The sequence below is a fragment of the Hippocampus comes genome, unplaced genomic scaffold (assembly GCF_001891065.2).
Source record: "Hippocampus comes isolate QL1 unplaced genomic scaffold, H_comes_QL1_v1.1 scaffold29, whole genome shotgun sequence".
Taxonomy (NCBI): domain Eukaryota; kingdom Metazoa; phylum Chordata; class Actinopteri; order Syngnathiformes; family Syngnathidae; genus Hippocampus; species Hippocampus comes.
In genome coordinates this window covers 1,354,173-1,378,500 of record NW_017805820.1, presented here as the reverse complement: position 1 = coordinate 1,378,500, position 24,328 = coordinate 1,354,173, and the positions used below count along the sequence as shown (strand labels likewise).

General features: G+C 40.4%; 2 protein-coding genes and 2 non-coding genes across 7 annotated transcripts; all 4 read left to right on the top strand.

Annotated features, from left to right (window-relative positions):
- Positions 1 to 640: 640 nt before the first annotated feature.
- fam168a (family with sequence similarity 168 member A) lies at positions 641 to 13,857 on the top strand. Of its 4 annotated transcripts, none has more exons than XM_019885839.1 (8): positions 641 to 748; positions 8,067 to 8,175; positions 8,623 to 8,705; positions 9,169 to 9,249; positions 11,394 to 11,539; positions 11,749 to 11,935; positions 13,399 to 13,526; positions 13,752 to 13,857. In XM_019885839.1, exons 2-7 carry the CDS (start codon positions 8,114 to 8,116, stop codon positions 13,509 to 13,511), a joined length of 672 nt encoding a protein of 223 aa, XP_019741398.1. In that variant the 5' UTR covers positions 641 to 748; positions 8,067 to 8,113; the 3' UTR covers positions 13,512 to 13,526; positions 13,752 to 13,857. The 4 variants fall into 4 exon arrangements, with proteins under 4 accessions (XP_019741398.1, XP_019741397.1, XP_019741399.1 ...); XM_019885838.1 differs by having other exon boundaries at positions 8,614 to 8,705; XM_019885840.1 differs by lacking the exon at positions 8,067 to 8,175 and having other exon boundaries at positions 646 to 748; positions 8,614 to 8,705.
- Positions 13,858 to 19,300: 5,443 nt separating this feature from the next.
- p2ry6 (pyrimidinergic receptor P2Y6) lies at positions 19,301 to 23,697 on the top strand. The gene is made up of 4 exons (XM_019885836.1): positions 19,301 to 19,526; positions 21,659 to 22,095; positions 22,236 to 22,930; positions 23,007 to 23,697. The coding sequence occupies exons 2-3, from the start codon at positions 21,668 to 21,670 to the stop codon at positions 22,906 to 22,908; spliced, it is 1,101 nt and encodes a 366-aa protein (XP_019741395.1). The 5' UTR covers positions 19,301 to 19,526; positions 21,659 to 21,667; the 3' UTR covers positions 22,909 to 22,930; positions 23,007 to 23,697.
- trnaa-agc (transfer RNA alanine (anticodon AGC)) lies at positions 19,603 to 19,675 on the top strand. Its single transcript has one exon. It is a non-coding gene; the product is annotated as a tRNA-Ala (tRNA).
- Positions 20,171 to 20,243, top strand: trnaa-agc (transfer RNA alanine (anticodon AGC)). The gene has a single exon. It is a non-coding gene; the product is annotated as a tRNA-Ala (tRNA).
- Positions 23,698 to 24,328: the final 631 nt, after the last annotated feature.

Genomic DNA, 24,328 nt, shown 5'->3' with positions numbered 1-24,328 from the left:
GATAACTGGATGTTATGCAAAACGGTGATTCACCAGCCAAATCTGGCAACAACAGATACAGATAGATGGGAGCAGGGCGGGAGTGGGAGTTGTTTTCACATGGAGCAGGACATGATTTTTATTAAAAAAAATAAAAGTAATATGGTCTGGGACGTTTTTTTTCTGTGGTACTGGGATGGGATGACTGAGTTTGTCGCCGCTTGATGTCGCTGTCTTACTGTGAAGTCGAACGTGTGGTTGTGTTGGCGATAAGAAACCACTGAATCTGACTAACCGACTAATTTAGCGGTGTGCAGTGTCAAATCAAGCCAATATTCACTGACCTTCAAAGTTTTTGATCCAACGAGAGCACCCAATACGTGCGAGGATATACAGTAACAGTAAACAGTCACTCGCGCTTTAATTAAATGGCGTGCTTTTTTCTTCTCTTTTCAGTTGTTATTCACCATTCGGATTTTTTTAACCGCGGTCGGTTAGCCTCGTTCCCGCATCCCTGCATCATCTCACCATCCCTCCCTCCTTCATTGCCCCCTCCCTCCCTCTCTCCAGGCAGTGCATCCCCCATCCCCCACTCATCGGCCGTGTCTGTAGCAGCGCCAGTGGGCCCACTCAAACGCAGCTCGAGCTCAGCCAGCCCGCACCGACCCGAGCAAGAAGTCCACGCGAGAGAAAGGCGATCACACAAGTCCCCAGCAAGCGCGGGAGGGAAGAAAAATACAATCGCGTTTTCTTCGACCGAGTGACGTTGGTAAGTGTCGTCGTCGTCGCCTCATTGGGGGTTGGGGGGGCATGTCGGTGTTGTTTGTTTTGAGGCTCTTTCTTCCCCTCGTATAGCCCCAATGGTCCTCCGCGTTGGCTGTTTAGGAACTGGCGGGCTAGCTAGGCTAAGCAGGCTTGCTGAACCAGTGGAATGGAAGGAAAAGTAGTTGGAGTATCGCCACGGCTTTTAGCGAAAGAACTTAGTCGACGCGGCGTGAAAATGTGTTGTTCTGGTCCGGTCCGGCGTGGCCCACTGCACGGTTGCCCCCTCCCTCTTATTAGTCATCTGCTAATCTTACTCCAGCTAACTCACTTAATTAGCTATCTGAAGCGCGCGTGCCGAAGGAAAGATGCAGGGATGCTTCCGCGGTTTACTTTGCAGTTTGTAGCACGCGAGCTAAGCTAACATTTGCAGTATTATGAGTGAGCTCCGTGCAGATTCCTCCATGGACTGGCACGGAATGAAAGGATAAAGCCACGCGTGCACTATGTGGCTAACGTGGTGATAATTTGGCAAGATGGCATCTCCGAGTTCATATTCAAAATGGTGTATTGAGCTTGTTTGAGTGTGACCATTTTTGTCCAGCAATGGCTGTTTTGGCGTTGCTTGCTATCTTTGGAATGTGACGCACTGCCAGTGCGTGCAGCGTTGAGATAGATAAGGGGGAAAAAACATAACCCACGATAGGGATGTAATAAGAAAAACGTGGGCCATTATAATGAGGCATACTGTCGACCGTTTGTTTTTGTTTCTGTTCTTCTGCTTTCAACAGTAGCAAACTGTAATCGTGTGACGCAACGAATTCACTTGGATCTCATTCAATCTCGGATCCATGACATATTATGGGATTATTACACTATTCCCGATATGTGATTGTTTGGGGGCGGTTGGAGCTGCAACTTCAAACCTTTTATCATCGATTTAGGTTTTCGGCTGGGCTAAGTGTATGAACTGAAACTAATTATAATTTTTGTCTAAGTATGTGGTTTGTCAGAGCATTGTTTCCCCACTAGTAACTTCACAGAAATAAGGTTCAAACATTTTATAATTTTAAAGCTACAAATGATGCTGTTCAGTCTGTTTTTAGTTGACTTCCTCTTTAGTAGAATGATGTCAGCTATGGGAAGGAAAGCCACATTCACACTTGACCTCCAGGATAAGGCCCAGGCATCAAATCAGGCGTTAAAAACATTCAAAACAATATATATTTTTGTATACATAGAGTAACTCCGTTGATGAAATGTCGTAATAGTGCTGCAGCACGGTACAAATCAATTTGTTTAAATTCAAAGTCTGCTCATGCGAAGCTGTTCTAAACATCCGTCAAAGTGTGAGAGGCAAGTTAAATTTTATCTTCAATCTAAGGTGACCATCTCATCCTGGAGGAGCTAAAACGGAGATGGGTGGGACATATGTAGTTGTATTTATTTATTTACTTTTTTGAGGGGGGCAAGCCACATGTATGAATGGAGGGCTGTAAAACTGTCAAGGCTAGAAAGCTGGAGTCTCTTAATGTCGTTAGAGGCTGGTCCAATAACTGACTGTTTGAGCACCACTTCATTCTCTTGTGGTTCAAGCACTCACTGAGTTGTTCTTCTGAGATTAGAACCAGGATTTCCAACCCATGTGCTGGGGCACGTTAGTGTGCCGTAAGAGCGCTTTAGGTGTGCTGCGGGATATTTTTACATTTCACTTAATTGGTCAGAAAATTATTTATTGATAACAAAGACAGTACCTTTGTTCAGCTATCTATGCCAGTGACCTATAGTCACAGACAGAACAAGGAAATTATTTACTATTAGATGTTATTTGATTGATGTGTATTTGGGCTGGGTGGTCACAAAATATCTTGTATTGGTCGATACCGATTTATATTGAATAACACTCTTACAGTTGCTCGTATTAGCATTGACCAACCGTCTTCGCAGTACCCAGTACTTTACCTGTTTAGAGGACTCATTATTGCCATAGTCCATTCATATTTTACTTGGCCGATATTTTGACTTTAAGTGTTATGCAAAGAGTCAGACATGGCTAACGCTGCCACTAGGACGTCAAAGACAGGGAACTCCTTTACTTGTACACCCCATATACGTCCGAAATTGTTTAATGGTGTTACTATGCACAATATCTTGAAATTGTAAGAGTTGTTCTGAGTTGGCTGGTCATTTATTTGAACGAAGTAATGCCACTCTCTCTTTCCACAACAGTATGTCACAAAACTGAGGTCGAGGCGGCACCACTCTGTCTGTGAATGCACCAATATGATACATCAGTGCTGATACAGTACGTCTTTACTTGTACTCTGACATTAAAAAAATGCTCTGATACTACGAAACACAATGCCAGCGTGTCATGTGTATATTTACTGTATATCCTTATATGGTGACCTACAGCTAAGCCGATGACTGCTCGCACTACGTGTGGCATTAGTGAATCTGAAGTAGGGCTGTCAGTATTGAATATTCTGAGAATAGATTATTCTATCGATTATTCTACCCCCTTAAAAAGTGTGTGTGTGTGTGTGTGTGTGTGTGGTCACCTGATTTTGAGGCGCTACTGATAGTGAGTCGGCAATCTCTTCAGGAGAAAAAAAAAGTGCATTCAAATTGTAGTTTTCCATCGTGACACCTTTTCTATGGCTAAGGGAGCAGTGGTTTAAACCAAGTAAAACGTGCAAATCCTTTTTAGGCACATAGTTTTTCATGTGGCGTATTAAATCAGTTGTGTTGAACGCAGCTCTGTCCCTTCCACCACGAAAAATGCTCCATTTGCACACATTGCAAGTTGCTTAGTTTCCACATGAAAATATTTCCATCATGCAGACGTTATCATTGTTCACGACGCTAGCTTCATGTTACAACCAGAATGTTCCCCCCCACTGGCCATGTTTACTTGCACTGTTTCCGGCTGTGTTGCGACGATGCGTTGTATAAAACGTATCTATAGATACTTTTAGCAATATCTGTGTACTTCCAAATTAGTTTGTTGTTTTGTAGCCCTTAAAAATACAACAAATATAAATAAATACAAATTAACCCAAAGCCAATCAGCTGAAAGTAACGTGATCAGGCCCTATTTCCGATCACGTGATCGTGGGACATCCCTATTAGTCAGCCAAATCAGTTTTCAGTTAACTGATTCATTTGGAGCCCTTTACCCAGAAGTCTTTGGTGGGGCAGTGGAAGAACATTCCATTGCAAACGTGGCTAAACATGTCAAATTGGGAGAACTACCTATAGTTAGATTTAATCATTTTAATTTCAAATACATTTCAGCCCAAATAAAGTTATACCCTTTAATAAACGCCTTACCTGGAAGTCTCTGGTGTATCTAATAAAAGATGATTTGAAGAATGGAACAATTACACTAGTAAATTTTCGGAATATTCATGGCCCCTCTTGGAAAAAGACCACAGTGTCCTAAATAGAGATTCAAGTGATTGTGTAGGTGGGTTTCACACTTCAGCGAGCTTGGAAGCATGAACATAATGAAGGGATGCGGGCCCTAGAGATATGTGACTGATGAGCTCCTTTCGGAGAGCAGAATGGTGAGGTAGGTGGAAGACAGCACAGTGAGAATGGGACATGTGTCCCAGTGTGTCCTAGATCTAAAATAGCCCCCACCCCCCTTCTCACAGATCACTGTACCTGCAGCCATAGTTGTTGGCTGTCATGATGTCAATTTTTTGGGTGGGGGTGAGTGTGTTTTACATTGATGGAATAGGCTTTTCCTACTTTTCCTGCCAAGCCGCTGCAATTTGAAGATGGCATCCCAACGAGTGGTGTCATGACATAAATGAGTTATAATAGACTGATAAAATGTTAACATACGTAAACACGAATACAATAAAATCAAGTGTATTTGTCCGAGTTTTCTTTGTTGGTAGTGTCTTTCATTTGAAATGGCGAAGTGGTCCGCAAGTTCCCAATTGTAAACACTTTTCATTAAACAACTTGCTGCTTTTATTGAGTGTCCTTGTTAAGTAAGGAATACATTTCCGTTTGCTCTTGTTACTTTTTGTATCGTGAAGAACCACACAGCAAAACAAGCTCTCTGACAGAACAGAACGCCTGCCAGCTCTCCAAAATAAACACTCTTCTCCACCCACCTTTCACCAATATGTTACTAAGTGAGAGAAAAGATGAAGCACACATCAAATGTAACTTATCACTCGTTGAAATAAGGTTGCGATAAATATTTAGTCGTGTTTATATGTCCACTGTGAGTTCAGTGAATATTTGCTAAAACGAGACCCCTTCCCTCTGTACTGTGATGCAGATGTCTGCTGAAGTAATACACAGTGGCATTTGAACAAATGAGCGAATGAAATTCACCCATTTTGCCTGATCAGCCACCGCTGCATTTTATTTTTTATGGCAGTTTTAAGGATTAATTAGCAGAGGGAAAAAGACAGCGAAGCCATGTTCATTACCAAGCTAACTGGCTCAAGTTATCTGCTAAACACCGTGAATAAGTGCTTGTTTGATTGACAAAACTTTTCCCAGAAGTCTTGATATAGTATATTGAAGATATACCTGTATATCACTAATGTGATTTGTTTTCACAATACAGTACAGTTTTAATTTTGATTTTTCAGATTTGCATAATAAATGTTCTCCAAATTACCGTAGATCTCATCTTTATTTTTAATAAATTTCTGCCTGAAAATGTGTTATTTTTTTAGGCCTCTTATTTAGATTGACATCCACATATGTGATAAAATGTGTTGGCTACTGTGCATATTATGCTTATAATTGATCATTTTATATAGCAGCACTACTGGATGTATTTCTTATTTGATACAGATTTGTTGAACGCCATTTCAAAATAGAGTGAGAAAAGGTGAGCAGTCATGGTATGCTGTATAATTTTTAATTATAGAATGACAGAATATATCTATATCATGGTATATCGTCGTGATACATAATTGCCTACATCGTGGGAAAAGATTGTTTCCATATCGCCAAGCTCGACTTCTCATGCAGTCTAGAGGATGTTTCTTTGTTTTGGGTTTTTGAAACTGGTGTGTTCTATTCTCTCTAGTGTGATAACGCCCACGGCTTCTGATTTGTTGCTGTAAGAATAGATGCCTAGTGAGGTATTATGTGGGAGGATAGAATTAGCATGGGGGTTGCGTTATATCATACACGGTCACCAGAAATGGTTGCTGCTCCCTATGTGTGTTTGATGTTTTTTCTTTCACAATTTCTTCCTTTCATTCTTTTCACAATATTTCACTCTCCCACCTTTGCTCTCGTCATTATTAACCCCTCTTGTCTCTAGTGCCTCTGGGCTATAAGGAGCTCCCTTTTATGGGGTCCAAACCTCATTATTGTTTTCAGACACACAACCAGTTTAATATGGGAATAAAATATGCAGGCTTACTTTGGAAAACCTCTCTGGGCTTATATGTGAGGCACACTGACAAACACACAGCGACAAAAAAAACCCTGCTGTGACAGCATAAAGCTGTGTTTGACTCATGCCTCGAGGCCACATTTTATGAGTTCAGCCCAATTGAAGTCCCACTAATTGAGTTTAAGTGATGCAAATCACCCGGATTATTCATCTTCATAATTGTTTAACGTTGATCATAGCAAAACTCGAAAGAAACCTTAAGTGAGTCATTTCAACAGCCGTCTCACTGAAATGAGTTATCCCTCATCCCACTCTACATAGTTTTGTGCTCATAGCAAGCCTGGCTTTTGTTTGACTGTCAACCAATAGGCTGAATCTCATGCAGCGTTTCTTGCAATCCGCTCATGAGTATTGGTTGGCGACAACCGTATGCTTGCTGTACATTCATCAACACTTACCGTATTTTCTGTACGAACATTTTTTATATATATATATATATATATATTTTTTTTAATCCTCATCCACAAATCCATCAAAATCCCCATCTTTTGTATCTGAAATGAACAGCTGTGTGTCACTCCCACAGAGACAACATAGACAAACGTTATTAAAAGTTAATGCTGGTAACACTGTTAGCTACTGTTACTTTGTGCTAATGCTGCCTTCTGTTTGACTTTGACATGATGGTGCTTCAGTGTTGTATTGAAACCTACTACTTTTAACGACCACTCCCTTACTAACGTCCATTATCATATTCCTTTGGTGTTTGAACTGAGATATAGCATGATATACAGTACTATTGTGCAATTGTTCACGCACGCAGCTTAGAGGGGACACTGGTGCGGACCACATGAATGCCATATTTTGAAAGGTGTTTTTGCTTCATAAGTTCATCTGTTTATGACCGGTGTCTTGCTTTTGTTTTTGTGTAATTAGGCCATCACAACAATGCTGGAATAATAAAAATGATTTGTCTAGCTGTCAAGGAAGGAACCCTACATTGATTAGCATGCATTTTCCCTATCATAGAATTCTATTCTAGATAATAAATACACAAGTGCATACACACTATAGGGTACTATATTACAAACTGAATTCCTATAGACAGCACACCGGGCACTCATGGCTTTGTTTTTTTTTCATTTGTGTATAGAGCATAGTCATGATGCTGTTTAAGATTTTGCGCGCTGTTAATTTTCTTGAGTTGTCTGCTCACATCTTGTGCTTTTTCATTGTTTGGATTGTGAATTCACTGCTTTTATTGAATGTTCTTAACGGCACACAGACACACACACACACGCAAGCAAATGCACACAACAGAGAGGACAGCGGGTTTCAAAATCTGCCATTGTGGCATCTTTCTTCAGATAACTCCACTTTGCAAGACCAAAATAAATTCATTTTATTGGATTAGGCTAATATATCCTTGATCATTACACTTTGGTCTTTGTTTACTACATCAGAAAAACAATTGCCTTGACTTCATTATATATTTTGTTCAAAGTAATGAAACTGTTAAACGTCACCCCTACGATTCAAAATTCACAATTTTCGAGGTAACAACAGTCAATGGTCCATTGTCCGTCAATTTTTTCGGCCCATGATTTTGTTAACTATCTACACGGGGCAACAATTTACTCAATATAAATCAATGATGATTTAGTGGGGACTTACTTAACAAGGGGTTGGGGAAACTTTTTTCAGTTTTAGCATAGTTGATTAATTCCATTTTAGTGCTGTAAAAGACACAGCAGTGACCACCGCACTTTCACTCACTCACTCAGGCACGCTACATACACGACCGCTTCCCCTGCTGCTATCACTACTTGTTTGCACTGATGCTTGCTTTTTTGTTTCCTTTCTTTTTTTTTTCTTTGCCTTGCATTTTAGTTTCCCCTTCTCTTGTGTTCGTTGTAATCATGAACTCTCACTGTTTTAATTTCAGATTTGCATATCCACTTCCACTCCTTCCTCATTTGCATACAGCAAGAAATGGCGAGCGGGCATCCCACAGACAAATTCAGTTTCATGTATCAACCAGACACGCACAAGAGGTACGCGGCACACATCTACACGCTCGCACACACTACTAACACACACTTGCCCATGCCGATGTTGTCTTTATGGAAGGTAAGTACGTGGAAGCGCTCGTCTATCTTCGCCGCCACACAGGAGACTGAGCCATTAATATATCCAGCGGGCCTCATACTTTCTCTTTAGAATTCAGCATTTCTTTGCGTTGAATGGATGCTTTTGTTGAGCTTACTTGATGTGTGATAATATATGGGCGATTTTGATGACCGAATACTGGCAAAATCCTTTGGCTGGATGTTTGACTAGAATAAGAATCTTTGCTTGGGATTTGTTTGCGGATATAAATCTTGTAAATGTATTTGTAATTTTCATGTCCCTTTCCCATCTCCTTTGTCCTCTCTTTACTTTCACCTCATCTTTCCTTGTGTCACAATTTTCTCCGTTTCACCTTGTTTAAGCAAAAACAGGTTGTCTTCAGCTATGAATCCAGTCTACAGCCCTGTTCAACCTGGAACCCCCTATGGGAACCCCAAGAACATGGCCTTCGCAGGTAGGACAATGACATACAAGTCATCTTTATATACCACCAAATTACACAGGTTGTACGCCTGATGCAATAGTACATTCGTACAGCTTTTTGTCCCAACTAAGTACTGAATGTTTAGGTGAGGTAATGTTCATGCTATACAATTGAACAGTTTAAGGTAGAAATTATTTAAAAGGTATCATCTCCGGATACCTTTATTTAAAAAAAAAATACATAAGATATTTGAGACAATTTGGATGTGTCTGAATTGTCTCCTCCTACGTCTTTAGTGTTGTTTGTCTCATTTACTAGGTTGGTGCGTATTGGCTGTGTCTAGCTGACAGTATTTCAAATTCAGACATTATTTTAATGAGCACCATCTGTGCGCGTCTCTCTCCAATCCAAACACTTTTCCCATGGATGTTTGTGTGCCATTTCCCTGCTTCTTTCCTCTTTTTAATTTCTGTCTCTCTCTGATGTCCATCAGGCTATCCAGGGGGGTATCCCACGACGGCACCCACATATACGCCAAATCTATATCAAACGGGAAGCCCCGGGTATCCACCTGGTGAGTCCAGTCTGTCTAATACATATACAAGTGACTGATTTTTTTCTGTGAAACATTTTCCCACAAGCTCCACAAAGATGGCTGAGATCATATGCCGAAACACTTTAAGGTTCAGCCATGAACTATTCTGACTATCAAAAACCACTAAACAGCATTTAGTATTATAGGAATCACAGATAAACACGTTTTACATTTGTTTCTTTAAAATTACTCCCTGGATCGTCATTAGAAGTGTCTCTCTAATTAGGTCATATAGGCAAATGCATAGAGCGCTGCAGTCTCTAGGGGTGCAACCAAATCACCAAACGATTCACCTTCAGCATAATTCAATCGAAAAATGGTCATTACTATGACTCCTAAAATACAACACCTAAAATAGATAAAAATGTAAAGTGATGGCCATGATCAGTGATGTCTTTTTTCCATCCCAGTTTGAAATATCCTATTTTGTTGCTGGTCCTTGAACATACCTCGTGTGAGGCAAAACCGCAAGTCCCTTTGCATACACACACGGGTTGAATGGACACCAACAAACCTCATTCGTGACCCAGGGTTTCTGTAAGACCCTGTGCCACCTGGAAGACAGCCACAATTCTCATGCAAACCATGTCGCCAGACAGTCCCCTACGCTGTGAAGCTGGCATCCGTGGCTATCCCCCGGCGTGCTGGCACCACACCCAGCGGGATGCTCACCGACAGGAATGACTGGCTACTCCACGGCAAGGAGAAGTTCCCTCGTGCGGCCGTCCGTAAAACGTCGGCCATAGTCAGAATTGGAGCAGAACATTTCAAAGAGTCTCCAAAGGAATCCCCTTGAGTGCATCGTACTTGCTGATAGCTACTGCAGCCCCCAACAGCGTCAACAATCAGGCTGTCGTCAAGGCTGGAACTGGGCCTCGTTGTGCTAAAATAAATAAATAAATAAATGTGCTCCTCTGATCGTGGTCGTCAATATCTACTATATGTCACGTCATTAAAAAAAATTTAAAATATAAATATATTTCATCACCCATGCCATGCATGCATAACAGTGTATTAGTACGTACACGCAAATATATGCCCTCTTTTTTACAAATACACTAACACACACACACACACCCGCTCACACGGAGGGAGCGAGTAGCATCTCTTTGTTCCCTTGTCCTTGTGCAAGGGGAGCTTGCCTTTATAAGCCGTGCAGCACTCCCTAGCATGTTTGACCTTCAGACTCCTCCGCTTGGCCATTCAGAGGTACTACAATGAACAACAAACGAATGAAATCTCATTTTCCAGACAGTCACGTGGCGCCTGTCAGTAGTCAAATATTACTTGTGCCCAATGACTTGCCACAGTGATTCAGTGCTGTATGGACGACTTTAGTGGCATCTTCAAACGTATTCTTAAATATGTCATTAGTGATATGTTTGATCCACCAGCAGCAACAGAGCACCAGCGCACCATCTGGAGGTTTCTTTAAAAAATACACCTCATTTCTTTTTGTCCAGAATTATTATTGTCAAACTGTAAAGGTTGTCTCCTAGCCTTTTACTAGGACAGCGAGTCAGACAATTTTTTTGGGTGTTTTTTTTTTAATTTTTATTTATTTATTCATTTTTTTAAACAAGGACCACAATAACCCTTAACCTGAAATTTTAGGGATGTACACTGTAAATCTCCATGCCAAAAAAAAAAAAAAAAATTCAAATTTTCAGTCATTTTCACTTTATGACTGATAAATGGGCTGAAGTCTGAAGCAGCTGTTTGTCGGTCACAAAAAAAAAAAAATAATGATTCAGTAAATTTTCTGTTCGCACATGCGCGAGTTGATAAAACACTTAATTGCTCTCTCAAATTTTAGGAGCAAAGTGCCACCATTTACGAGTCGCCTAGAGCACTGTAAGATGGGTGTAAGATGCATACACATTTTTCATAAGGCACTTGTATAGTCCACCTGCATACGATATTTCACAAACAGAATTAGCGGTACTTATAGTGCTCATTAGACATGATGTTTTTAATTGTAGGGAAATTCATTCTTTTAACAATAAAAGGGACAAGTTTGTCAGCGCTTTTTTTATGAGCATGCAAACCAAAATTGTATTTATGTTGATGTTATCGTCTGATTTTAATCACACACAGTCTTTTTTTTTTTTTTCCTTTTCCAGGATACACTGCAGCAGGCACCCCATACAAAGTGCCACCGACTCAGTCAAATGGAGCACCTCCTCCCTATACCCCAACCCCGACACCATACCCTACAGCTATGTATCCCATCCGCAGTGCCTACCCACAGCAGAACCTGTACACACAGGTAAGGGTACATTAGAGGAACACATCAAATACTTGATCCAAAATATTTGTTCTGTGAATGATAAAACATATTCAGATATTTAGCTATCGGGATAAAATTCCCATATTGATGTGGTTACCCTGAGTACTGGGAAAGTGTAATATGTCCTTCTAGTGTCACTGTTTGTGCCATACTGACTAAAGTCTAATTTCTTGCATATTCCTCCCCAGGGCGCATATTATACCCAACCGGTGTATGCAGCTCAGCCACATGTGATCCATCACACCACTGTGGTGCAACCAAACAGCATCCCATCCACAGCCCTCTACCCAGCCCCCGTCCCTGTACCCACTCCTCGAAACAATGGCATGGCTGCCATGGGGATGGTCGCCGGGACAACCATGGCCATGAGTGCAGGTGGGCTCAAGCTTGAGACACATGTACATGTTTACTACATGCTGGATATCTTTTTTTTTTTCTTCCCTCCATTGCTTTGACATGAGCAAATCATTTGCAACAAATTTAGAGGTATCTTTAGGTGAAAGGCACTGGCTGATTAATGCCAGTGGTCAAGAGCTTTGATTAGCAAGTGAAAAGTATTAGGCTCAAATGCTGGATGATTGACAACGTTATTGTGCCGCTGTAGTTCACAATCACCATGTCATTTTCACCTTATTTGGAAGCAGTGATAAGAGGAGGGCTTTGCGCGACAGTGATGCAGTATGTATTCTCAAGGTTGTAACTGCTATTACAGTACTTGATGGGGCAGGCTAGCATCAGCAATTTGAGGGTACGGTGTGCTGTTGTTATTGTTGCTGATTTTTTTATTTTTTTATTACTTCATTCAATCTGGTACACTGTAGTAGGATAAGAATTGTATCTTTGCTGTAGCCATTATGGGGCATCAGTTGACCGCAGATTTGTTGTTTGTTAAAAGATGCATTCATCTGTTGCAACGGTCGAACCAACACAATCATTACTCCGGCTGCCAAGATTAGTCGTCTAACCACGTCGATGATCAACGCCGTCTGCAATTAATTTATTAATCGGAGCGTCATTTATTTAAATGTTTATTTATTTAGTGCATTGTTGTTCTCTCGAAACTGCCTGGTCTCGTGCTTCTCTCGCTGCCTGTGGGCCTGTATGCGACGCATATGCGCGGCAGTGATAATCGTGACCGAGACAGTCACGTTGTGGGTAATGTAGGGTCGGGGCTAACTTGTGATAGCAACAGAGTCCAAAAGTTACGGTGCATTTCACCAAATATATTCAATATGATGCAAACATGCAACACGACTGTGATGCTCGAAAAAGAAAAAAAAAAACCTTTCCCTTAATATTTAAGGATTTTTTTTAATGTTGTTCCAAATGCATACCACATTTTGATTGTATAGATCAATTTGCTACTTTTAAATTATGCATAGTAGTGAAGAAAAACAAAACGTTTTAGATACAGGTTAAATACAAAATGAATACGAAATATGTTTACCAGGATTTCTTTTTGCATTTATAGATAGTTTCGCTGTCTTAGTGCAACGCTGCATATTTCATATTTTGGTTCCATTTTAAGTCCACAGTATCTCCTTCAATTTAAGTTGTTCCTTGATATATAAACAGGTCATCTCATTTGTCTTTATTATTCATTTGTATGTACCTTAAAGAATTCGAAGCTGCAAGCTAATGATGGTTACATGAGCAGTCGCTTGCCGGTGCGATATGCCGCGATTTATAAATGATCCGATTCGTCGACTGATCGCGACTGCTGTTGGTGATTTTGTGGCAACCCTGTTCATTACACCTTCATGAACAATACTGGCAAAGTTCAAGAGCCATTTTGACATTCCTAACATCTGCTTTTTTTTTTTTTTACCTTTCTCAAGGGACACTGCTGACAACACCCCAGCATGCCCCTATTGGCGCGCACCCCGTTACTGTGCCCACTTACAGGCCCCAGGGCACACCTGGGTACAGCTACGTTCCACCTCACTGGTAGAGCCCACCAGTTTATGTAAGTGTTCACCCACGCTCTCTTCTTTGGCCACTGTCCTCATTCCCTTTCCATGTGCACACATTCCTTTTGTGGATCCCCTTTTGTCTCCTTGACAACTAAGCTTCATCACATTTTCCTCGAACCACATTCATTCCTCCGAGACTTAATGCGGCAATATTACATGCCACACCAACCCGTACCTCTGAGCTTTTTTTTTTTTTCTTCTTCTTCTTCTTTCTCTAGATCTGGAGTCCGCCATCATATGCAACTGCTCAAATCTGACCCAGACTCCTGGTAACCATGGGAACTCAGCACCATGTCTGCAGAACAAAACTAAAGTGCAACAGCCACTTTAATAGCATCCTCTAACATTTTTACAAAAGCTGCTTTTATTTTATTAGTTTTCTTTAAATCTGTTCATTTGCCAAACAGTCTTTTATTATGTTTAGATTTTTTTTATTATTATTTTTATTTCTTTTCCCCCCTATTTTCTTTTTCCATGTTTGTCATTAGAACACCAGAAGAACGCAGACCGAACACAAGTGTTGTTCGTGTGTGTGTGTGTGTGTGTGTGTGTGTGTGTGTGTGTGTGTGTGTGTGTGTGTGTGTGTGTGTGGTGGGGGTGGGGGGGGGGTGTTATGTAGACATTTGTGGTCCCGCCTGCTTCTCAGTTGGCTGGAAAATATAGCGCACTTATTCTTCAATATCATTTCCCTCCGTCTTTGCAATTACTCGACCTATTGACCTATGCTGCCAAAATTTTTCAAAACTAGATATCAGCACAGGGTTTAAATACCCAATTTCATTTAGTTTCGTGCAGGTATTTAAATTGCTTTATGTTCCCTTGCCTTTTCCATTCAATTTCCTTTTGTTTTGCCTTTTCTTTTATGTTTCCACCAGCATCTGCTTTTCACCATTTTCCTCATCAACTTTGTTTCATTTTCAGTCCAACCTTACTTGTCTTCACGGTCTTGTTGTGAGTCTGTCACCTGTCTGTATGTCTCCATGTGTGCGTTGTATATCGCTTTCAAAAGTGTTCAAGCATCATTTGTAGTGTACAATTAAAAAAAAAAAACAATCACCTCCTTCATGCCGCATACTATGCAGGCTAGTATGTTGTGACACTGCGGATTCATAGAGCGCGAGCGCATTTTTTGGTCACATTTAGTTGCTGATGTTGTTACTTGGTTTGCTGTCGGTCAGTGTGTTCAACAAAGGTTAAGATATTTACAATAACTGGGTGAACAGCGCGGGCAATCGTGCACACAGTCACTCACCCGCGCTCCTGTTTTTGGGGGAGGAAAAATGCAACCGGCTCGTGGCACTTACTTATGATTCACACAAGAAAATCCAAGATGGACAAAGGGACTTTAAAGGGATAGTGTTGGCAGATGGCCATTCACGGTGCAAGACATTTTGGGTTTGTGGAAACTTACCTGCTCGGTACCGCACAAACGTCTGTCTGTTTTGCAATCGAAATACATATTTACTCACCGATCGTGTTGTCTCATTCCCTCGCCCAAACGAGGACTAATAACCAAACACCCAGCACTTGCGAAACCATACTCACATCATTTAACAGCATCTACTGCTTTTGATTTTAAAAACAGCAGAGCTGTCACTGAGAGACTGCAAGCGTAAAACGGACTTAAAGAACTTTTCATCATTGTAATTCATTTTAAATAAGGCCAACATAAAGAGTGTCATAAATTGGCAGACATCCCTCCAACACATGATCAGCTCATTGGCAAGCTCTGCGAAGCTTGATCACTTGAATCAAGTGTGTTGGAGGAAAGAGACATCTAAAACATTCTGCATAGGGGCCCTCGAGGACCGGAGTTGGACACCCCTGGTTAATCTAACCTTTAAAATGTAAAGCATTGCTTCTAGTGACAAGCGCGTACATAATCTACACCCCAAAAATAATCACTTCATCATTTAAAATTTAAAAAAAAGAAAAAAACAAAGGTTTAATCAAATAAAAACGCACTACGTGCATTGGGCTGGGACAGTTCAAGTTGTCCATAAATTCTTTGGTTATTGGTTCTTAGGTTGAGGAAAGACAGGTGCAATGTGTAAAATTTAGGTTCGTGGCATTTTCAGGTTTCACAGAGAAAAAAAAATCGCCAACTTGTGCAGGAAAAAAACCTATTGGAGCATTTGCAGCAAGCGTTAGTTGAGGTGACTTGATATTGCAATAAAACAGAGACTGCCTCATGATTGTCACCATAGTGATTGTGTTCACAGTTTAAAAAAAAAAAAGAGTTTGCAGGCTCTGTATGCAGCCTTAATATACATATCGACAATTTGGCTTTTGAATATCTGTGAGGAACTATTCCCTAAAATTAGACAAAATAATGCAAATAATTAGTATCATTTAATGCTAAGTAACCAGGTAGCTAACATCTTTTTACTGCTTTTTACTGAGTGTGAAAGACACAATATTGTAATTAAAATAAGACTAAGTTGAGTGTTTGAGGTATTCTTAGTTCACAAATTGTACACTAAAGCATTAATTCTTAAGAAATATTTCATATAGCTTCTGTCAGAAATTTTTTTTTGGGGGGGGGGGCTTTGTCATGTCGGTGTTGGAATAAAAAGCAAACAAGAACATTTTAATCCACCAAAGAGAAAAAAATAGATTTGTGGATTTTCTTGCGTGGGATTAATTGAACCTACAGTGTTTCTTCACTTCACTCTGGTCACTTCAGCATAATGAGTATGCATAATATTCAGGTGTCGAATTATAGCATCGGTTTAAAGTAAAAACAAAAAAGCAGTATATTTATACAGCAAGTGGTACAGTAATGCATTTCTAGCTAAGCATGGTTGCATCTTTGTGGCAGCTATTGTTTGTGCTTTTGATACTTTATTTGAGCTCCATTCCTCTTCAGTGTATTTGTTCTTGACGGTCGTTGGGGCATCAATGAGCCTTTTTTTTCACACCTTGACAGAGTCATGGGTGGCTGACAGATCTGAGGTGGACACGCACGATTGCTTTGACGGTCCGACGGCTTTGTCCTCGGCCTCCACGCCCTTTGCGCCACACGTCATTGTTGTTGGGTAAACTTTTCTTCTCCTAAGTAACTGGTAAACTCTTGTTAAGTCTCACTTCTTGTGAATCTTGTTTTCTCTTATGACTGTCTTTTCTCACACTGTTGTTAATGCCTATTGCCTGTCAAAATTTTAACCAGTCTTGCTGTTTTTCTTGCCATGTCGACCATTTTGTCAGACCCCCCCCCCCCCTCTAAGAAACAGAATCATTCTGCCCATAACAGGGAAGCAAAATGTTGCCACATCTCTGCTGTGACCAATCTCCTTTCATTCAAACACGTGCCTCTCAAATTGTTACAATGAAATTCTCACAGGGCCACATTGAGAAGAAAAAAAACCCACCCTGCACAAATAGTCTTCATTTTTGTGATGAATAAAACGGAGTACAAAAAGATATTACAAAATGAAAAGTTGTCATTTTAGAAAAACAGTCAAGAGGGGGCGAGGTTATGTGAGGCACTCATACTTTATACTAAATTCACCCCGTTTTGGTATTTTAAATAAATACACTACAGAGCAAATGTAGGCAGCACGTGTCACCAGTGACAATGTTTGAACAAGTGATGAACAGTAGTTAGATGACAGACCATGTTGCCATTTTCTATATATATATACATGTATAAGTTTTAAGACAAAAAATTGTTGTGGTGCTTACACATTGCCTCTTTTAATGTGGAAGCTAGCGCGGCAGATCTGCATTTTAGTTGTTTCAGATCATTACCCAAAACAATTAGCTCAAAGCAGTTGTTTTCCACAGTGATGCTTCCTCATTCGATTCCATTCCTTGCCTCTTGTTGATTTCAATTTGCACTTAAATTAAAAATGGACAGTTAAACACTTATGTGTGTTGAGGGTAAATGTAGTTGTACTTCCCTACTTTATTCTGTCCTGAGCGTTGTATGAAAAAAAAAAAAAAAACAGTTTACTGGTCTCTTTTCCCTGACGTTGATTTTTTTTTTTTCCACTTTGCCAGTGAAAGTGTGACCAAACCATTCAGAAAACCGCTCTCCTTCATTTCCACCACTTCTTTCTTCTTTGTTTTGCCTTTCAGTTGCTTGGTCTTACTTTATTGTCCAATGCAAATTAAAACACTACTATCACAGTAAATAGTGTCCTGGATGTTCTGCTGCAGCATTTTTATTTCAACTTGTCAACGATAACTCTTGGTTCAATTTGACACTAAATGTGATGCAAAAAGTGGAAATTCCTTGTCTTCCATTAAAAAAAAAAAACAAAAAAGAAAAAAAAAGAAAGAAAGCAAGCATACTTGCATCCATCCCTCTTGGATCAAGTATTAGGAACAATCCAACTTTTGGAAGTTTTTTTTTGGTACCCAGTTTGCACATGCAATGGTATTTTCCATTTGGTTGTGTTCGGAAACTGAAGCCCAACGTCTATTACGCGTTGAGAGAAGTGAATTGTTTGTTAGCTATTTGGTCCAGAGTGAAGGACCTGCGTCAGGCTTGTGATATGAAGTGTAAATCTGTCTTGATTTTTTTATTTTAATGTTTTTTTTTTTTAATGTTGGATTATTTTTTTGTAAGATCAGTTAGTGATCTTAGTACTATAACTAAGCCAAGTTTGTAATTGTATATTTACTGTAAAATGTAGAACATTGAATAACTATTAAAATTTTCCTACAAAAGGAAGCATGGCTTACCTGATTTTTTTTTTTTTATTCACTTAATTATTCAGACAGTGTAAGTTACTGAACCTGTACGTGCATCCAGAAAATTGTAATATATATATATAGCATTCCTTATATTTATACTGTACAATTTGCTTTTTTCCCCTATTTTTTTGAGGAAATAACTAGTATCAGACATACTGATGATACTCTTTCACTTCTCTCTTGAGTGATCTCAGTCTTCCGACTGGGTTGTGCAACATGAACCTTCACTCACGCACAAGTCAGAACTGCTGTCGCAAATGACGCATGCCTAATTGGACAAGCCTTTTGGATTTTTTCTTTCATTTTTTTGCAGAGGGAATGTCTGTGTTTTCTGCAGCCAATTTGGTGATTGGAGAATTGCAAAAGCAAAACGTTTTCTGTTTGGAATCTACGATTTATACCATAAAGCAATGTAGTTAACCAATGGTGAACATATAAATTGCTGTTTGCTTCAGATAGTTCCCAAAAATATTGAATTTTTCAGGTCGAGTCATGATTTTTGAGGGGGTGGAGGTGGGGGTTGTAAAAAAAAAAAAAATCACACCTGAATAAAACATCCATTCCACCACGTTTCTCAAATATTTTCAAGGGAATATGGAAACCAAAAATTGTCCACAATACCTTTTAAAAAATTGTGCAACCATTGAAGTTTTATCATACCATTGATTAGTTCGTAATTAATTACATTTAACCTTTTTTGCCAGCCAAAAAAGTTTTCTCCATATTGGCAGTTTCACGCTTCCATAAAAATGAGTGTGGCAAGAGCTCATTCAGTAAATGTATGCCAGGTGCATTTTACGGTTTTTGGAAGGCTATCTACAAAAACAAAATATATATATATATGATTTTGAATGGTTGTGATTTGCTCACAACAATAGATGTTAGATGTCGAGTGAGATACTTTGCAAAACATGACAGTCTCACTCGGGAAAAAGTAAAAAGGAGATTCGTGACTATCCTATTACAATTAAAAAGTATTAAAACTACATAAATTACACGTCCAGGCACGCGCAGTCGCGAATCGAAATAAAAGTGATTTATTGCGCATGCGTGGACTCGATCCTCACACGCGCGTGGGAGGACCAATAAACTTTGTGTGCCTCGGGGAAAGTGTAAAGAATGCTTAGCGCGTCGCTTCTGAAAAGATGGTATCATAAGTCCAACCTCCGTGTTGTAAAACAATACTGAAGGAATTCGTTAGAAGTTGTGCCCCACTACCAGCAGACGAGCCGCAGGAGTCTTCATCTATGGTGGAAAATTCGTTTACCTGTTGATTGTTGCCGTCAGTAAAGGTAAGTAGCAGGACCAATTTGCGGCGTTATTCTTGTAGCATATCCCAATTGCACATCCGGTTCCTATGTGCTGCAAGGGGAATTAGCTCAAATGGTAGAGCGCTCGCTTAGCATGCGAGAGGTAGCGGGATCGATGCCCGCATTCTCCAATGCTTCTTTTTCTTTACTGGTTGTAATGAAACCTATGCAGTATGTGGGGCCAGAGTTTGTTTGTTTGTTTTTTGCTGAGCCTCGTTCAATTGGCTGAGAAATTAGCTATGTTTGTGTCCTACATTGATTCGCAATTTGCGTGCCCCGACTTGCACGGAACATACAGCCGTTTTTACTTCTCTTCGACCGTGGTGGTGAAACCAGAACACAGCCAAGATGGGTTTCTTTCAGGATAGAAATCATACCTTTGGTTTCGTGATACTGCCTTTCGTTCGATGGTTAATGATTTAGGAAAGACTCCACAGCGTGATCTGGCGGACTAGTAGCCAGCTGAAACTGAAGCAAGCAGTACTTGGGACGTACACATTTGACAATTAAGTTGTATTCAATTCAATTCAATTCAATTCAATTCAGTGAATTGGTCCCGAAATCTGTCGCACCCAACAAGACTCTGGACCTTATATTAGTTACGTTTGGGAGCTCTTCCCTCAGAAGGGGAATTAGCTCAAATGGTAGAGCGCTCGCTTAGCATGCGAGAGGTAGCGGGATCGATGCCCGCATTCTCCAAAGTGTTTTTTTTAGCCACTTTTGTTAACATGCATATGCTGAACGTACAATCAGAGACCGGTTTTGCTCAGCCTTAATTATTTGCTAGAGAATTTAGTTATATTTTCTGCTTTAATTCGTAATTTGCATGTCAGAACTTGCATGGAACAGAAAGCCGTTTCATGTTTTTCACTTCTCTCTTCACTCGTGGTAGTGAAACCAAAACAGTGCCAAGATGGGGTTCTCTCAGGATAAAATGCCGGACTTAAGACAGTTTTTCGCTTTGCCTTATTCAGTTGGCTGAGAAGTTAGCTATGTTTCCTGCATTGATTCGTAATTTACATGCCACGGCTTGCATGGACCATAAAACCATTTCATATTTTTCACTTCTATCGTCTTCGCTCGTGATTGTGAAACCAGAACAGTGCCAAGACGAGGTTCCCTCAGGATAGTAATAAGTACATGTACTGCCTTTCACTACTGTTGTGACAGGAGAACTTTACTTTGCATACTTTGCATGGTACTCTGGTTTCCCCCCCACATTCCAAAAACATGCATGGCAGGTTAATTGGATCACTCCAAATTGTCCCCAGGAGTGATAGTGAGTGTGAATGATTGTTTGTCTATGTATGCCCTGCGATTGGCTGCCTACCAGTTCAGGGTGTACCCGACTGCCCGAAGTCAGCTGAGATAGGCTCCAGCAGGCCCGCGACCCTCGTGAGGATAAGCACATTAGAAAATGGATGGATAGCAGGACTAGATGAAGTAATATTATTTCTCCAAAAAAATAAAATAAATGGTGATGTAATTTGCTAAAAAGCAGCTAAGAGGCCTTTGTGAATCAATGTCTACTTATCGGCTCAGCGTAGAGGCATGTTCTACAGCCCCCTGGCACACTTCCCTTTCTTCGATATTACGAAATCACAGTATGACAAACGGCATATCCATTGACACAGACATATTCACACTTCAAAATTGAATCCAGGCATGCTTGCACACACACACACACGTGGGTGTGAATTGTGAAATAGTACCTCTGAATCATTGTCTGAACAGAGTTGATGTGTCAGTGATATTTGAAATATTGACACAACACAAATGTCTTGTAATATAACAGAGTACAAATATCCTGTCACTTAAGTAAAACGTTCACACATTTGTACTTTTACTCCACCACAATTCCTAAATACTCGTAAAATGCACACTTTCACTCCAAAACATTTTGCCTAACCATGTTCATTGATTTTGCTGCTCAATACAGAACATAATTATTGTCAAGAACCAATGTGGAGGGTATTGTTGTTCGGAACATTTTTGACTTGACTTCCCCTCGAAAGATTGACCAGGGTTAGCTCTGGTATCCATGCTCTCTGCAACAAATTTGCATTAACTCGATAAGTCACCTTCATGACTATTTCTCTTTGTCTCTTATCCAGGACCTGAAGATGCCACATTTTTTTGAATCTCTCACAACGGAAACTCTGATCTCCAAAACCTTCACGTTGGACGTCTTCAATACAAGTCACCAGTCCACAGATCAAAACACAGCGGCCGTTCTGCTGCCCATCGTCATTAATGTCAGTCGACAAGGAGTCCCACGCTGCACTTATAAGGAGGACTTCAAACGGATCCTCCTCCCGGCCGTGTACACATTTGTCTTGCTGTTGGGCCTGCCGCTTAACGCGGCCGTCATACTGAAGATATGGAGGGGGCGGCCCAGTCTGTCCCGCAACAACATCTTCATGCTCAACTTGGCCATAGCCGACTTCCTGTATGTGACATCACTTCCCCTGCTCATCTATAACTATGGCAGTCATGATTACTGGCCCTTTGGGGAGTTTTTATGCAAACTGGTCCGATTTCAGTTCTACAGGTGAGGCTCATTGTTATTTGTAGACATGAAACTAATTTCCATACTTTGAAACAGTCCGTTTCTTCAAACTTACTCTGCTGTCATTCGCTGTTTTTGGAGTCGAATGCAGTTGATGTCCTGTTTATTTGTCATGATTACAGTAACCTACATGGCAGCATCCTCTTCCTCACCTGCATCAGTGTGCATCGCTACATTGGCATCTGTCACCCACTGGCGATGTGGCACAAGCAAGGTGGACGCAAACTGGCGTGGCTCATTTGCGGAGGGGTGTGGCTGCTTGTGGTCTTCCTCTGCGCGCCCACATTTCACTTTGCCTCCACGGGGATTCAGCGCAACCGCACCGTCTGTTACGACTTAAGCACGCCAAAGCAGTCTTCGGACTACTACCCATACGGCATGGCCCTCACCTGCCTCGGCTTCCTCTTGCCTTTTACAGGTGTGATGATTTGCTACTGCAGAATGGCCCACATCTTGTGCCTCCCCGTGTCCTACCAAGGCGTCAACATACAGACGAGGGACAAACGCGACAGGGCTGTGAAAATGATCATTGTGGTGGCAGCTGCATTCTGCGTCAGTTTTCTGCCCTTTCACCTCACCAAGACCTCATACCTAGTAGTGCGCACGCTTCCGAATGTGTCCTGCGAGACCAGAAATCTGTTTTCTATCATCTATAAGAGTACCAGACCATTTGCCAGTATGAATAGTTTTCTGGACCCCATTCTCTTCTACTTTACTCAGCCACGGTACAGACAGAGCACCAAAAGGTTTGTCCGCAGAGTCACCACCCTGAGGGAAAAGGACAGCAGTGCATGAGTCAACGTGTGTGTGTGCGTGTGCGTGTGTATGATTTATTTCTGTTTTTTTCCTTGCTAATGAGCACTGTGAACGGTACCAGCAGTGCATGAGTCAACGTGTGTGTGTGCGTGTGTATGATTTATTTCTTTTTTTTTTCCTTGCTAATGAGCACTGTGAACGGTATATTGTAACATTGTAAGATTCAATTTCCGTCTTGAACTGTGCTCTAGTATGTTGGATGAAGTGATACAGCATGTAAATTGTATTTTAGGAACATTGCAACCAGTATTTGATTCTGGATTACGGCAATATGATGGTCGATGGTGTGGGAACAAGACTAATTATCGTGCGGTACTGTATTATGTTTTGTGCAATACTTTTGGACCGTTTTATAAATCCTTGTTGCCTTTTCTCCACTAGGTGACAGTCACATTCCATTTCACCAAAGTTATACATTAGTTTTGCACTAAGCTTTTCTTGCACATGATCTCTCATTTTGACTGTAAGGATTTCGAGCCATTCCATTGTGCGGTATTTGTTTCATGATACTGTGACACTGCTGAGGATTAATAAGTTGACTGATTCTTGCGTTTAAATGTGTTTACTTTTTGCAATATTTACTCTAGTGATTACATGTTTCATGTGTGACAAGAGTGTTCTGAACTGTGCCAAAACATGACATAACCTTGGGCTAGCATCAGCAATACAGTTCTATTTTGTTAGGTGAGTTAAATCTGCTTCTATTGTTTTGTTAGTGAACAACTTTTGGGATGTTGACACACTGATTAAACCTGTGACTACGATTTATTTCATTTCCTTAACGTGCATACGTCCTTTAAGTGGATTGAACAGCTAAAAAGAAAAGATTGAACAGCTGTAAACAAAAGGGAATTTGTGAGGTACAATGTTTTTATAAGACATATAACAACAGAATTCAAAGTTGCACATCACCAACATTAAAAGACACATCCAACTGCAGATTTAGAATGCATTAAATCAAGTCTTTAATTTGATTGTGTGATGGGATGACTGCATCTTTTCCAGCGGAGGCAAGACATTCTCATGTTGATTTAATTTAAGTTGTATCAAATGCAGGGTTGGGCAAAGTATCTTCTATAATCTGCCCACGTAGTATTTAATTTATCAAGAGTCCTCTAATAGTTAATTAAAATTACGCTAATCGTTTTTGTTTTTCATTTATTTTAATGCATTTATCTAATTAAACAGTAGATTAATTTATTTCTTAAAATACATTAAAAAATATTCGTAAAATGGTCAGATTTACACACAAGTGTAACTCAAATAACTATATTTATAGTTCCCGTCGCCCCACAATACTTTATCATGCACAATTTTACTTCAGTCGTTTAACCTCATCTTCAAATGACCTGCCCTCATAAATCTCTCTGTCATGCTCAAAATTAGCCTCTGGGGGGAG